The sequence below is a fragment of the Dryobates pubescens genome, chromosome 20, assembly GCF_014839835.1.
Source record: "Dryobates pubescens isolate bDryPub1 chromosome 20, bDryPub1.pri, whole genome shotgun sequence".
Lineage (NCBI taxonomy): Eukaryota > Metazoa > Chordata > Aves > Piciformes > Picidae > Dryobates > Dryobates pubescens.
Genome location: NC_071631.1, coordinates 2,272,538 through 2,283,180, shown reverse-complemented (window position 1 = coordinate 2,283,180; position 10,643 = coordinate 2,272,538). Strand labels below are relative to the sequence as shown.

The 10,643-nt window shown below is 62.8% G+C and overlaps 1 protein-coding gene across 1 annotated transcript; it reads right to left on the bottom strand.

Annotated features, from left to right (window-relative positions):
- Positions 1 to 389: 389 nt before the first annotated feature.
- On the bottom strand, positions 390 to 10,643 carry TXLNA (taxilin alpha). The gene is made up of 11 exons (XM_054170886.1): positions 10,387 to 10,643; positions 9,060 to 9,212; positions 7,088 to 7,408; positions 6,381 to 6,472; positions 5,409 to 5,579; positions 4,398 to 4,592; positions 3,639 to 3,758; positions 3,278 to 3,352; positions 2,664 to 2,756; positions 1,578 to 1,673; positions 390 to 845 (listed from the first exon to the last, which is right to left on the bottom strand). Exons 2-11 carry the CDS (start codon positions 9,175 to 9,177, stop codon positions 390 to 392), a joined length of 1,737 nt encoding a protein of 578 aa, XP_054026861.1. The 5' UTR covers positions 9,178 to 9,212; positions 10,387 to 10,643.

Genomic DNA, 10,643 nt, shown 5'->3' with positions numbered 1-10,643 from the left:
GCAACGTGTGGCTGTGGAGGCTGTGCCTGCTGTCCCGAGCCGTGCCGGGGTCTGGGGGAGCCACAGCCTGCCAGGGACGAGGTTCCTTAGTGCCCAGGAGGAGGGGTTGAGTCTCCAGGTGTCAGTCACTCCGGCACAGGCAGGGAGCTGGGGCTCTCTGCGTGCCCAGAGGGCGAGGGCTGCCCTGCCCCCGCTGCCAGGTGTCCTCTATGTACATATCAGACAGATACACTGAGACCGGCAACCCCCCAGCAACCTACGCTAGGCCAGCTCGACCCCCCAGCAGAGCTCTCCCCTCCTGCCTGCCCAAGAGGAGAGGGACATCAGATGGAAGTCTCCAGAAACATTCAGGTCTCCCTCCCTCGGCCTCCCTCCGCCCCCCCGGGGGCTCAGTCAGCGCCGGGCGCCTCGGTCCCGCCTCGCCCCAAGGTTCCTGTGCTCAGTTCTGCCAAGCTCTCCGCAGGATCCCTGCTGGCCGCCGGCTTCCCGGGCTGCAGACGATCCTCAGGCAGGTGCTGCTCTGCCGGGGCGGCTCCTGCCGCCGCCGGCTCCGGCTCCGGCCCCGCCGGGGCAGCTCCTGCCGCCGCCGCCGGCTCCGGCCCCGCCGGGGCAGCTCCTGCCGCCGCCGCCGGCTCCGGCCCCGCCGGGGCAGCTCCTGCCGCCGGCTCCGGCCCCGCCGGGGCGGGCTCCCGGGGGGGCTGCGGGTGGGGGCGGGGCGCCTGGGCGCACAGGTCCTGCACCTTCTTGTTGAGGTCGTTGCGCTCCGTCTGCAGGGCTCGGCACAGCCTCTCCAGCCGCTGGATCTTCACCTGCAGCCCCTCCAGCTCCTTGTCCCGAAGGGTTTTCTGCCACAGGGAGACACAGCTCAGACCCTGCCCCGCTGGGGACAGCGAGAGGCAGAGACCGCAGAGGGAGAGCGCTGGGAGCAGGCAACGCTGGGCATGGACCTGATGCCCCCTGCCGAGGGCCAGGAGCCGATGCCCCCTGCCAGGGGCCAGGAGCCGATGCCACCATCACTGCTTTTCTTCCTTTGCCCCCCCAGAGGCCAGGTGTTGCTGGGGACTGATGACTTCATCCACCCAACCTCTGCACTAAGTAACCATCAATTGACTTACAAACATCTGAGGGCTGGGGGTCAGGAGGGAGGGGACAGGGCCAGGCCCTGCTCAGCTGCACCCTGGGACAGGTCAAGGAGCAATGGATATCAACTCCAGCACAGGAGGTTCCACCTCAACAGGAGGAGAAACTTCTTTACTGTGAGGCTCACAGAGCCCTGGAGCAGGCTGCCCAGAGAGGCTGTGGAGCCTCCTGCTCTGGAGACCTTCAAGACCCATCTGGATGTGCTCCTGTGTGACCTGTGCTGGATTCTGTGGCAGGGGGGGTTGGGCTTCCCTGTCCTTGGAAGGTCCCTGGGAGCCTATGATGGAGGGGCTCCAACCACTCTTACAGGGAAGGCAATCAAGCTGAAGGGAAAACCACAAACCCTACCAACACCCCCACCCCCTCAGCTCCAGCCCACCCCTCAGCACTGTGCTCCAGCTGCCTGCCTCAGCTCAGGGCAGCCAGAGCCTCCTCACCTCTTCAGCCATTTCCAGCAGGGCCTTGTTGCTGCTCTCCCAGCGGGAGCGGTACATCGTGGTCTCCTTCTCCAGCTTCTTGATCTTCTTAGTCATCTGCAGAGCCATGGGGACAGGAAGGGAGCCAGTAAGCCCCAGGCAGAGCACTGCAGTCACATCTCAAAGGCCCCCAAGCAGGACACACAGGGGAGGTTTAGGCTGGACAGCAGCAACAAGTTCTCCACCGAAAGGATTGTTAAAGCCTGGCCCCAGGCTGCCCAAGGCAGTGGTGGAGCCCCCACAGGTCTCAAAGGGTCTCAAAGCCATGGAGATGTGGTGCTGAGGGCCATGGTTTAGTGCTTGATGGCTGGGCTCAGTTTTAAAGGTCTTCTCCAGCCTGATTCTGATAGCAGCCAAACAAAACCAGAACCACAGCTCCCCAGCTCCCAGAAGCATGGGGGGGACACACAGAGGCAGCTCCCCAGCTCCCAGAAGCATGGGGGGGACACACAGAGGCAGCTCCCCAGCTCCCAGAAGCATGGGGGGGACACACAGAGGCAGCTCCCCAGCTCCCAGAAGCATGGGGGGGACACACAGAGGCAGCTCCTCCAGCTCCCAGAAGCATGGGGGGGACACACAGAGGCAGCTCCCCAGCTCCCAGAAGCATGGGGGGGACACACAGAGGCAGCTCCCCAGCTCCCAGAAGCATGGGGGACACACAGAGGCAGCTCCCCAGCTCCCAGAAGCATGTGGGGGACACACAGAGGCAGCTCCCCAGCTCCCAGAAGCATGGGGGACACACAGAGGCAGCTCCCCAGCTCCCAGAAGCATGGGGGGGACACACAGAGGCAGCTCCCCAGCTCCCAGAAGCATGTGGGGGACACACAGAGGCAGCTCCCCAGCTCCCAGAAGCATGTGGGGGACACACAGAGACAGCTCCCCAGCTCCCAGAAGCATGGGGGACACACAGAGGCAGCTCCCCAGCTCCCAGAAGCATGTGGGGGACACACAGAGGCAGCTCCCCAGCTCCCAGAAGCATGTGGGGGACACACAGAGGCAGCTCCTCCAGGCCACCAAGCTGTGCTGGGCAGCAGAAGTGTCACCTACCTTCTCCATCTCCTGTTTGAAGGTTGTGAAGACTTCACTGCTTTTGGAAAGGGTGTTCTGGAACTCTTCAAACTTCTCTGTGTAGAGAGCCAGCTGTGGGGAGAGACAGAGTCCCAGCTCCTCACTGCTCCCCAGGGCACCTCCTGACAGCCTGCCCCAGGGAAGGGGAGATGGCAGCCAGGCACTGAGCTGGGTACCTTGTGACTGGACCTGAGGACAGCCAACCTGGCAGCACAGAGCTGCTCTGCCCCAGAGGCACTGGGGAACATGGACACATCCTGATGTGCTCTGTGCACAGCTCCTGGCCTTGGCAGGAGGCTGGGTCTGATTCAGCAGGGCATGAGCCCCACACTGCTCCCAGCACTGGAGGTGTGCTGGTGAAAACCACAGCTCCTCTCTGCCAGAAGGCAGAGTGGCTGAAGGAGGTCTCAGCTCACACTGTGCTCACCCAGGGTCACCAACACCAACCCAGGACCAACCCTGCCCTTTGTCTGCCAGGTCTGTGGGAACTTTGGGTTGTTCTTTGCTTAGAGAGGAAGGAAGCAACCCCAAATCACCAGGCTTGAGCACACAAAGAAGGACAGAACCCCAAATCACCAGGCTTGAGCACAGACCTGCTGCTTGAGATGGGTCTCCTGCTGCTTCATCAGTTCACACATCCTCTGTGATTCCACAGCTTCCTTCAGCAGCTAGGGAAGAGCAAAAGCAGTCACTGAGATGTCACCAGGGAAGGCTCTCAGCCTGCTCCTGCACAGCTGCTGCTTGGCCTGGAGACAGAAGCCAGCTGGGAGAAGCAGGAAGAGCAGAGCAGGGCTCCAGCCTTGCTCCTGAAGCCACCTGGGGAGCAGCCACTGCTGGGTGTGCAGGAGGCCTGGGGTGGCCTGGCCCCACCTGGACTCTGCACTCAGGGATCCAACAGGGACAAGGCAAAAAGCAAAGGGCTGAGAGCCACCAGAGAAGGGCCCTAAGACTTACAAAGTCCTTCTCCCGCTGGTGCCTCTCCTCTGCCTCCTTCAGCATTTCCTGTGCCTGCTGGAGCTTGGCATCCACCAGCTGCTGCTGCAGGTCCTTGTGTTTGAAGACTTTCTCAATGTGCTGCAAGGGAACACCACCAGTCACTGACAGCCCAGCCAGGGACCCAGGGGAAGACAGAGTCTGAGGTACAGCCAGGCCAGGAAGGACACTGAGGGGCTGGAGAGGGTCCAGAGAAGGGCAAGGGGCAGGGTCTGAAGAACAGGGCTGGGGAGTTGCACCTGAGGGAGCTGGGGGTGCTCAGCCTGGAGAAAAGGAGGCTGAGGGGAGACCTCATTGCTCTCTGCAGCTCCCTGGAAGGAGGCTGGAGCCAGGTGGGGGGTGGGCTCTGCTCCCAAGGAACAAGTGACAGTTGCACCGAGGGAGGTTTAGGTTGGGCAGGAGGAACAACTTCTGCCCCTTGGGGGCTGTCAAGGCCTGACCCAGGGCAGTGCTGGAGTCCCCATCCCCGGAGGGGCTTCCCAGCCGTGCGGAAGTGGTGCTGAGGGCCAGGGCTCGGTGGTGCCCTGGCGGCGCGGGGCCAACCGCCGCGACCCAATGGCCTCAAAAGGTCTCTTCCAAGCAAACCAACCCCATGACCCCTGAGTGCCTTCCCCCAGCAGCAGCAGCAGCAGCAGCAGCAGCAGCAGCAGCGCCCTGGGCAGAGCAGGGTGCAGCAGAGCAGGGTGCAGCAGAGCAGCCCTGCTGCCGCCCCCGACCCACCTCCTCGCGCAGCTCGTACTGCTCGATCAGCTTCTTGAGCCGCTCGGCCAGCTCCATGTTCTCCTGGCGCAGCTTGGAGTTCCTCTCGTTGTGCTGCTCCATCTGCAGCTGGATGTCATTCAGTGTCACCTGGAAGTGGGAGGTCACCTCCTTGCGCTTCTCCTCCTCCTCCCGGGCGCGCTGGACGCCTTCCTCCTGCGTGCGCAGGGCGCAGCGGCGTCAGCAGGGCGCCGGAGGGCCCCGGGCGCTACGCTCGGCGCCTGCCCAGCCCCCCACCCCCTGCCCAGCCCCCCACCCCCTGCCCAGCCCCCCAACCCCTGCCCAGCCCCCCAACCCCTGCCCAGCCCCCCACCCCGCCTGGGTCACGCAGCCAGGGACCTGCTAATGGCCCCTGCCTTCCTCCGCTCAGCGTGCCCTGACACAACACTCAGGCCCCATGGATGAGGACAGGGAACTGCTGGAGAGGCTCCAGAGGAGGCCACAAAGATGACCAGGGGGCTGAGAACCTCCCCTGTGGGGACAGGCTGGGGAGAGTTGGGGCTGTGCAGCCTGGAGAAGAAAAGGCTCCAGGGAGACCTTAAGGCAGCCCCCCAGTAGCTGAAGGGGCTCCAGGAGAGCTGGGGAGGGACTTGTGACAAGGGCTGGGATGCCAGGAGGAGGGGGAATGGATTGAAGCTGGAGCAGGGCAGATTAAAGAATTTCTTCCTCATCTCCAGTCTCAGAGTGAGGGTGGGGAGACTCTGGCACAGGCTGCCCAGGGAGGCTGTAGCTGTCCCCTCCCTGGAGGTGTTCCAGGCCAGGCTGGGCTGGTGGGAGGTGTCCCTGCCCATGGCAGGGGCCTGGAACTGGCTGAGCTTTAGGGTCCCTTCCAACCCAACCCATCCTGTGAATGGTGGCTTAAGAGCAGAATTGAAGCCTGTGGGCAGTCAGTGGTGAGGGTGTGGGTGCCAGGGCAGCTGGCAGCAGGAGGTGGAGGTGCTGGGGGTGCCCTGGGGGCAGCGCTCAGCTTGCCTTGAGGGTGCGGTTGTGCCTCTGGAGCTCCCGGCAGAGGCTCTCCAGCTTGCTGCGGGCCAGGATGGCCTTGCTGTGCTCACTCTGCAGGTGATCCTTCTCCTGCACCAGCTGAGTCTGCTTCTTCTGCAAGATCTTCATCTGCTTCTGGGAGTTACGGTGCTCTTCCAGCTGGGACAGGGGAGCAAAGGGCAGAGATGCAGCAAGACAGAGCAGGGCTGTGCCCCAGCCAGGGCCTTGCACAACAGGCCAGGGCTCTCTGTGCCCCGAGGACAGCAGCTTCATGATGCTGAAGATGCCAGATCTAAGCACAGCAGGACTGAAACAGAGCCCAAGATCCCCTGGATGGAGCCCTTCTCCTTCCTGAATTCCTGTCCTGAGAGAATCTCTAAGGTTTGGCACCAGGCTTGGTTGGAGGGAGGCAGAAGTTGGATCTGATGACAGTGAAAGGCCTTTTCCAACCAAAACAACTCCATGGTTCTCTGATCTATCCTGGATAGAGACCTCACAGCTGCATTTCAGTATCTGAAGGGGACCTACAGGAAGGCTGGGGAGGGACTGTTGAGAAAGGCCTCTGGGGACAGGAAGAGGAGCAATGGTTTGGAACTGGGGCAGGGCAGAGTTAGGTTGGACACCAGGAGGAAGCTCTGCACTGTGAGGCTGGGGAGACACTGGAACAGGCTGCCCAGAGAGGTGGTTGAGGCCTCATCCCTGCAGACATTCAAGATCAGACTTGATGTGGCCCTGGGCAGCCTGCTCTGGCCGGAGATGTCCCTGCTGCCTGCAGGGGGGATGGACAAGATGCCCTTGGAGGGTCCCTTCCCACCTGGTGCAATCTGTGACTCTGACTACCCAGCACATGCACACAAAACCCAATGTGTGCTCCTGAGCTGTCCTCCTTAACAGCTCCTGCTCACTGCTGCAGTGTCCTCCCCCAGTCCCCAAGCCTGGAAGGCAGGAGGCAGCACTCACCAGCTCAGCGTATTTCTTGCAGAGGGCTGCTAGTTTCTCCTCTGGCGTGCTCAGGGTGTTCAGTGTCTGCATCAGCAAAGTGATTTCCTTGCCTGGAATGAAGCACTGAGTTAAAATAAATACAGAGATCAAATCCCTTACCCAAGAGCTCTGCCTCAGGAGGGCAAGGACAGGAGAGACAAAGCAGCTCTGACAGCCCTGGGCCACAGCTGCCATCTCCAGCACCTTCTCAGGGCTCTGCCCCACAGATTTCACCACGTGAAGAAGTGAAGCAGCTGGGGAGAGGCCTGGCTTTCAGAGTGGGAAAGCAGCACTGGGCTGGCAAGAGAGAATGCTTCCCCAGGAGGGTGGTGAGGGACTGGCACAGGTTGCCCAGGGAGGTGGTGGAAGCCTCATCCCTGGAGGTGTTTGCAGCCAGGCTGGAGGTGGCTGTGAGCAACCTGCTGCAGTGTGAGGTGTCCCTGGCCATGGCAGGGGGGTTGGGACTGGCTGAGCCTTGAGCTCCCTTCCAACCCTAACAGTTCTGAGTCTAATTGTGCCCAGCCCCAGGGGAATGCTCCTGGTTGTGGGGCTGCAGCAGAGCAGCTGGGCTCACACCCTCACCCCCCAAACACACCACCCCGGAGGGTGAGCAGAGCAGTGCCAACCCCCCAGCTGCAGCAGAGGCTCTGGGGCTGCTGGCACAGCCAGAGCAGGGAACCTCTCACCCAGGCCCTTGGCTTTCTTCTTCTCCTGAGCCCTCCTCTGGTCCCTCTCGCCGCCCTCCTCGCCGCCCTTGCCGCCCTCCTTCTCTCCGTTCATCTCGGGGCCGCCCGGCTCCTGCTCGCCGTTGCGGGGGGACTCGCTGCGGCTCTTCTCGGCCTCCTCGGGCTCGGGGGGCTCGCCCTGCCCCCCGTCCTCCCCCGGGCCCTCCTGGCTGGCATCCACGCAGTAGGTGTTCAGGATGTCCTCCAGCTGCCTGCTCAGCTCCTCGGAGACGTCCGGCAGGGCGGGCCGGGGGGACCGGGCGTCCTCCTGCGCCGGGGGAGCTGCGCCAGGTGGGGACACAAAGCTGTGAGCCTGCCCCCCGGCCCCACCTGCTCTCTGCCAAGGCAGGAGGAAGGGAAGGCCTCCCCAGCACCCCCCAGCACCCCTCAGCACCAGGGCCGGCTCCAGTCCGCCGGCATAAGCTGCTTTGTTCTGGCTGCGTCCCCAGGCGGCTGCCCTGACAATGGAGGTGCGCTGCGAGCAGCTCCTCTTTTGATCACAGGAGCATGACCAAGCCCCTGACATCTGCCAAGAGCAAAAATTCCTCCCCCTCTCCTCTCCCCCCCTTTCCCCACTCCCCTTCCCACCCCCCTTCAAGGAAGGCAGGTTGTGTGTGAGCTTCCCCTCGCGGGAGCTGCCTGCTAATACCCAGAGCCAGGCTTTCCCACGGGACAGTGGGCTGGGGGACCTGGGTTAAGCTCTCCCCTCACACAGAAGAGCAGCAGGGCCACCTCAGATCAAACAGATCTTGCCCCCAACAGCAGGCACCCAGGGAAAGAGGAGCCAGCAGGTCCTGCAGTAAGCTGCTTTGCTTCCAAAGTTCTTCTAAATCACAGAATCTCAGCAGGGTAGGGGCTGGAAAAGCCCTCTGGAGATCATCCAGTCCAAGCTCCCTGCTCCAGCTGGGCACCCCCAGCAGCTTGCCCAGCAGCACAATGGCCAGGGGGGGCTGGAAGCTCTCCAGAAGAGACTCCACAGCCTCTCTGGGCACCTGCTCCAGGGCTCCAGCAGCCTCACACCAAAGATGTTTCTCCTCCTGTGCAGGTGGAACCTCCTGGGTTCCACTTTGTGCCCCTTGGCCTGTCCCTGGAGACCACTGAAAAAATCCCAGCCCCATTTTCTTGCCTCCCAGCCTTTAGCTCTTGCTGAGCACTGCTCAGATCCCCTCTGGGGCTGCTCTTCTCCAGGCTCAACACCCCCAGGGCTCTCAGCCTTTCCTCCTCACAGAGATGCTCCAGGCCCTTCAGCACCTTTGGAGCCTCCAGTGGGCTCTCTGCAGTAGCTCCCTGTCCCTCTTGAGCTGGGGAGCCCAGACCTGGACTCAAGGTGAGAGCCTTAGAGCAGCTGTTATTTAGCCAACACTACTCACTGTGTGTCTCCCACACCCCCCAGGCAGCAGAACACAAAGCAGAGCTCATTTCAACCAAGCACCTGCTTGCCCAGGGCTGATTTTCACCTCCCAGAGAGCCATTTTTATGAAGCACCAATATCAGGGCAGGTCACTCAGCACCAAGCCTGCCCCAGGGCAAGAAGCTGTCTGGCAGTTTTGGGACCCTGAAGGGCAAAGCAACAACACCCAACCAATCATCTGCAGCTGAGGACAACTCCATCTGGCCTGGGCTGGCAAAGTTAATCTTGGAGGGGGCAAATTTCAACCCCCCCCCATCTGATCTGCTCAGGAAGGAGAAACCTTCAGAACTGCACACACACACCCCCCAAAAAGGAGAAGAAACTGCAATTTTCAGCCCCCTCCCCCCCCAGATCACAAATAGAGAGGTGGAGAGAGCTGCCCTCCCCATATGAGGAGGGCACCCTGGCCCCTTCCTTGCTCCAGTCCCAGCCTGCTGCATGCCCTGCACCTGGCTGCCAGCAGTGCCAGCAGAGTGGGCAGGAGTGGCACAGGCCCCAGCACTCCCAGGGGCACTCTCCCACCTTCCAGGGGTGCTGCAGCCTCGGTGGAGTCGCTCTCCTCCAGCACCAGACCGCTGCCCATTTTGGTAGAGCCAGCAGGCCGTGGGGTGGCTTTGGTCTCCCCACCCTGGTTCTTCATCTTGACCTTTCCTCCCTGCTCAGCCCCAACAAAGCCTAAAGAGAGAGAGAGAGAAACAGCAGCTGGGGTGAACCTTCAGAAACAGCAGCTTGGAGGATTTCAGGAGTTATCAACCTGGACTAAGAGGCTGAGGAGAGACCTTCTGACCCTCTGCAACTTCCTCATAGGAGGCTGGAGCCAGGTGGGGCTTGGTCCCCCTAGCAACAAGAGGAAACAGCCTCAAGCTGCACCAGAGGAGGTTTAGGTTGGACATGAGAAGGAACTTTGTCACTGGAAGGGTTCTCAAAGCCTGGCCCAGGCTGCCCAGGGAGGTGGCTGAATCCCCATCCCCGGGGGTGTTTAAAAGCCACAGAGACGTGGTGCTGAGGGCCATGGCTTAGCACCAGCCTTGGCAGTTAGGGACCGGTTGGGCTGGGTGATCTTAAAAGGTCTCTGCCAGTCAAAACGGTTCTGTGACTCTGCTGCCCTTCCCCAGCAGCCAGGCAGTGAGCTCAGCCCTTCCTCCGAGCGCAGCCCAGGACAGGGCTAAGGAAGGGAAAAGCGCCGGAGCAGAGGAGCGGCGGCAGCCAAGCACATGTGTCATCCACCCACGTGGAGCAGGCCGTGCCCCCTTCCACGGCGGCTCCGCTTCACGCCCCGCACATGCCCCACAGCCCCGGGCGCTCCTTTTCTGCCGCGGCTGCTGTAAATAGCGCAGCTGCCGAGCGCTTCCCGAGGGCTCCCACCGGCGCTAACCGGCTCCGCGGCACCCCACGCGTCCTCCGCACCCCAACCCCAGGCGACAAGGCAGCAGCTTTGACCCTCTCCTGGGCCTCGCCCCCAGCCTGACCCCTCGCACCCCACACCCTCACCCCTCTCGCAGCCCCGAGCCTGAGCCCCCGGCAGCCCCCTGCCCATTGCCACTGACGTGGCTCCTCAGCAGCCCCTGCCCTTGACACTGACACCCCTGTCCCGACCAGCCCCCTCTCCTGTCGCACCCCCCCCCCCAGTGCCTCCACTCCTACCCTACCCTCATTAATATTCCCCCATCCCCCCCCCTCCCCCCGGCCGTAACCCCCGGTCAGTACCCCCATTCCGGTACCCCCCCGCTCCAGCGCTCCCACGCTGCTCCCATTCCTGCTTCCGCCTTCCCCTCCCAGTCCGACCCCCCCCCACTTATGACGTCAAAGGCAGTCCCCCCCCGGCACCGCAGTGACGTCATCCACGCACCCCCGTGGCGTCAGCTGCAGCGGTCTGACGCAGGTCTCCCCTCTCTCCTCAGCCAATCACGGCGCAGGACCGGCGGCACCCCGGGACATCGGAAGGGTGAGAGAAGGGTGAGGGAAGGGGCGGGAGGTCGGAGCGGCCCCTTCCAGCGCGGCAGCCGCCGCCGGTACCGCTGAGTGCTGCCCGCGGCACCCGCCCGACACCTCCGCCTCCCGCCGGCCTCCGCGCTCAGGGAAGCGGCTCCGGCCCGGGCCTCCCAG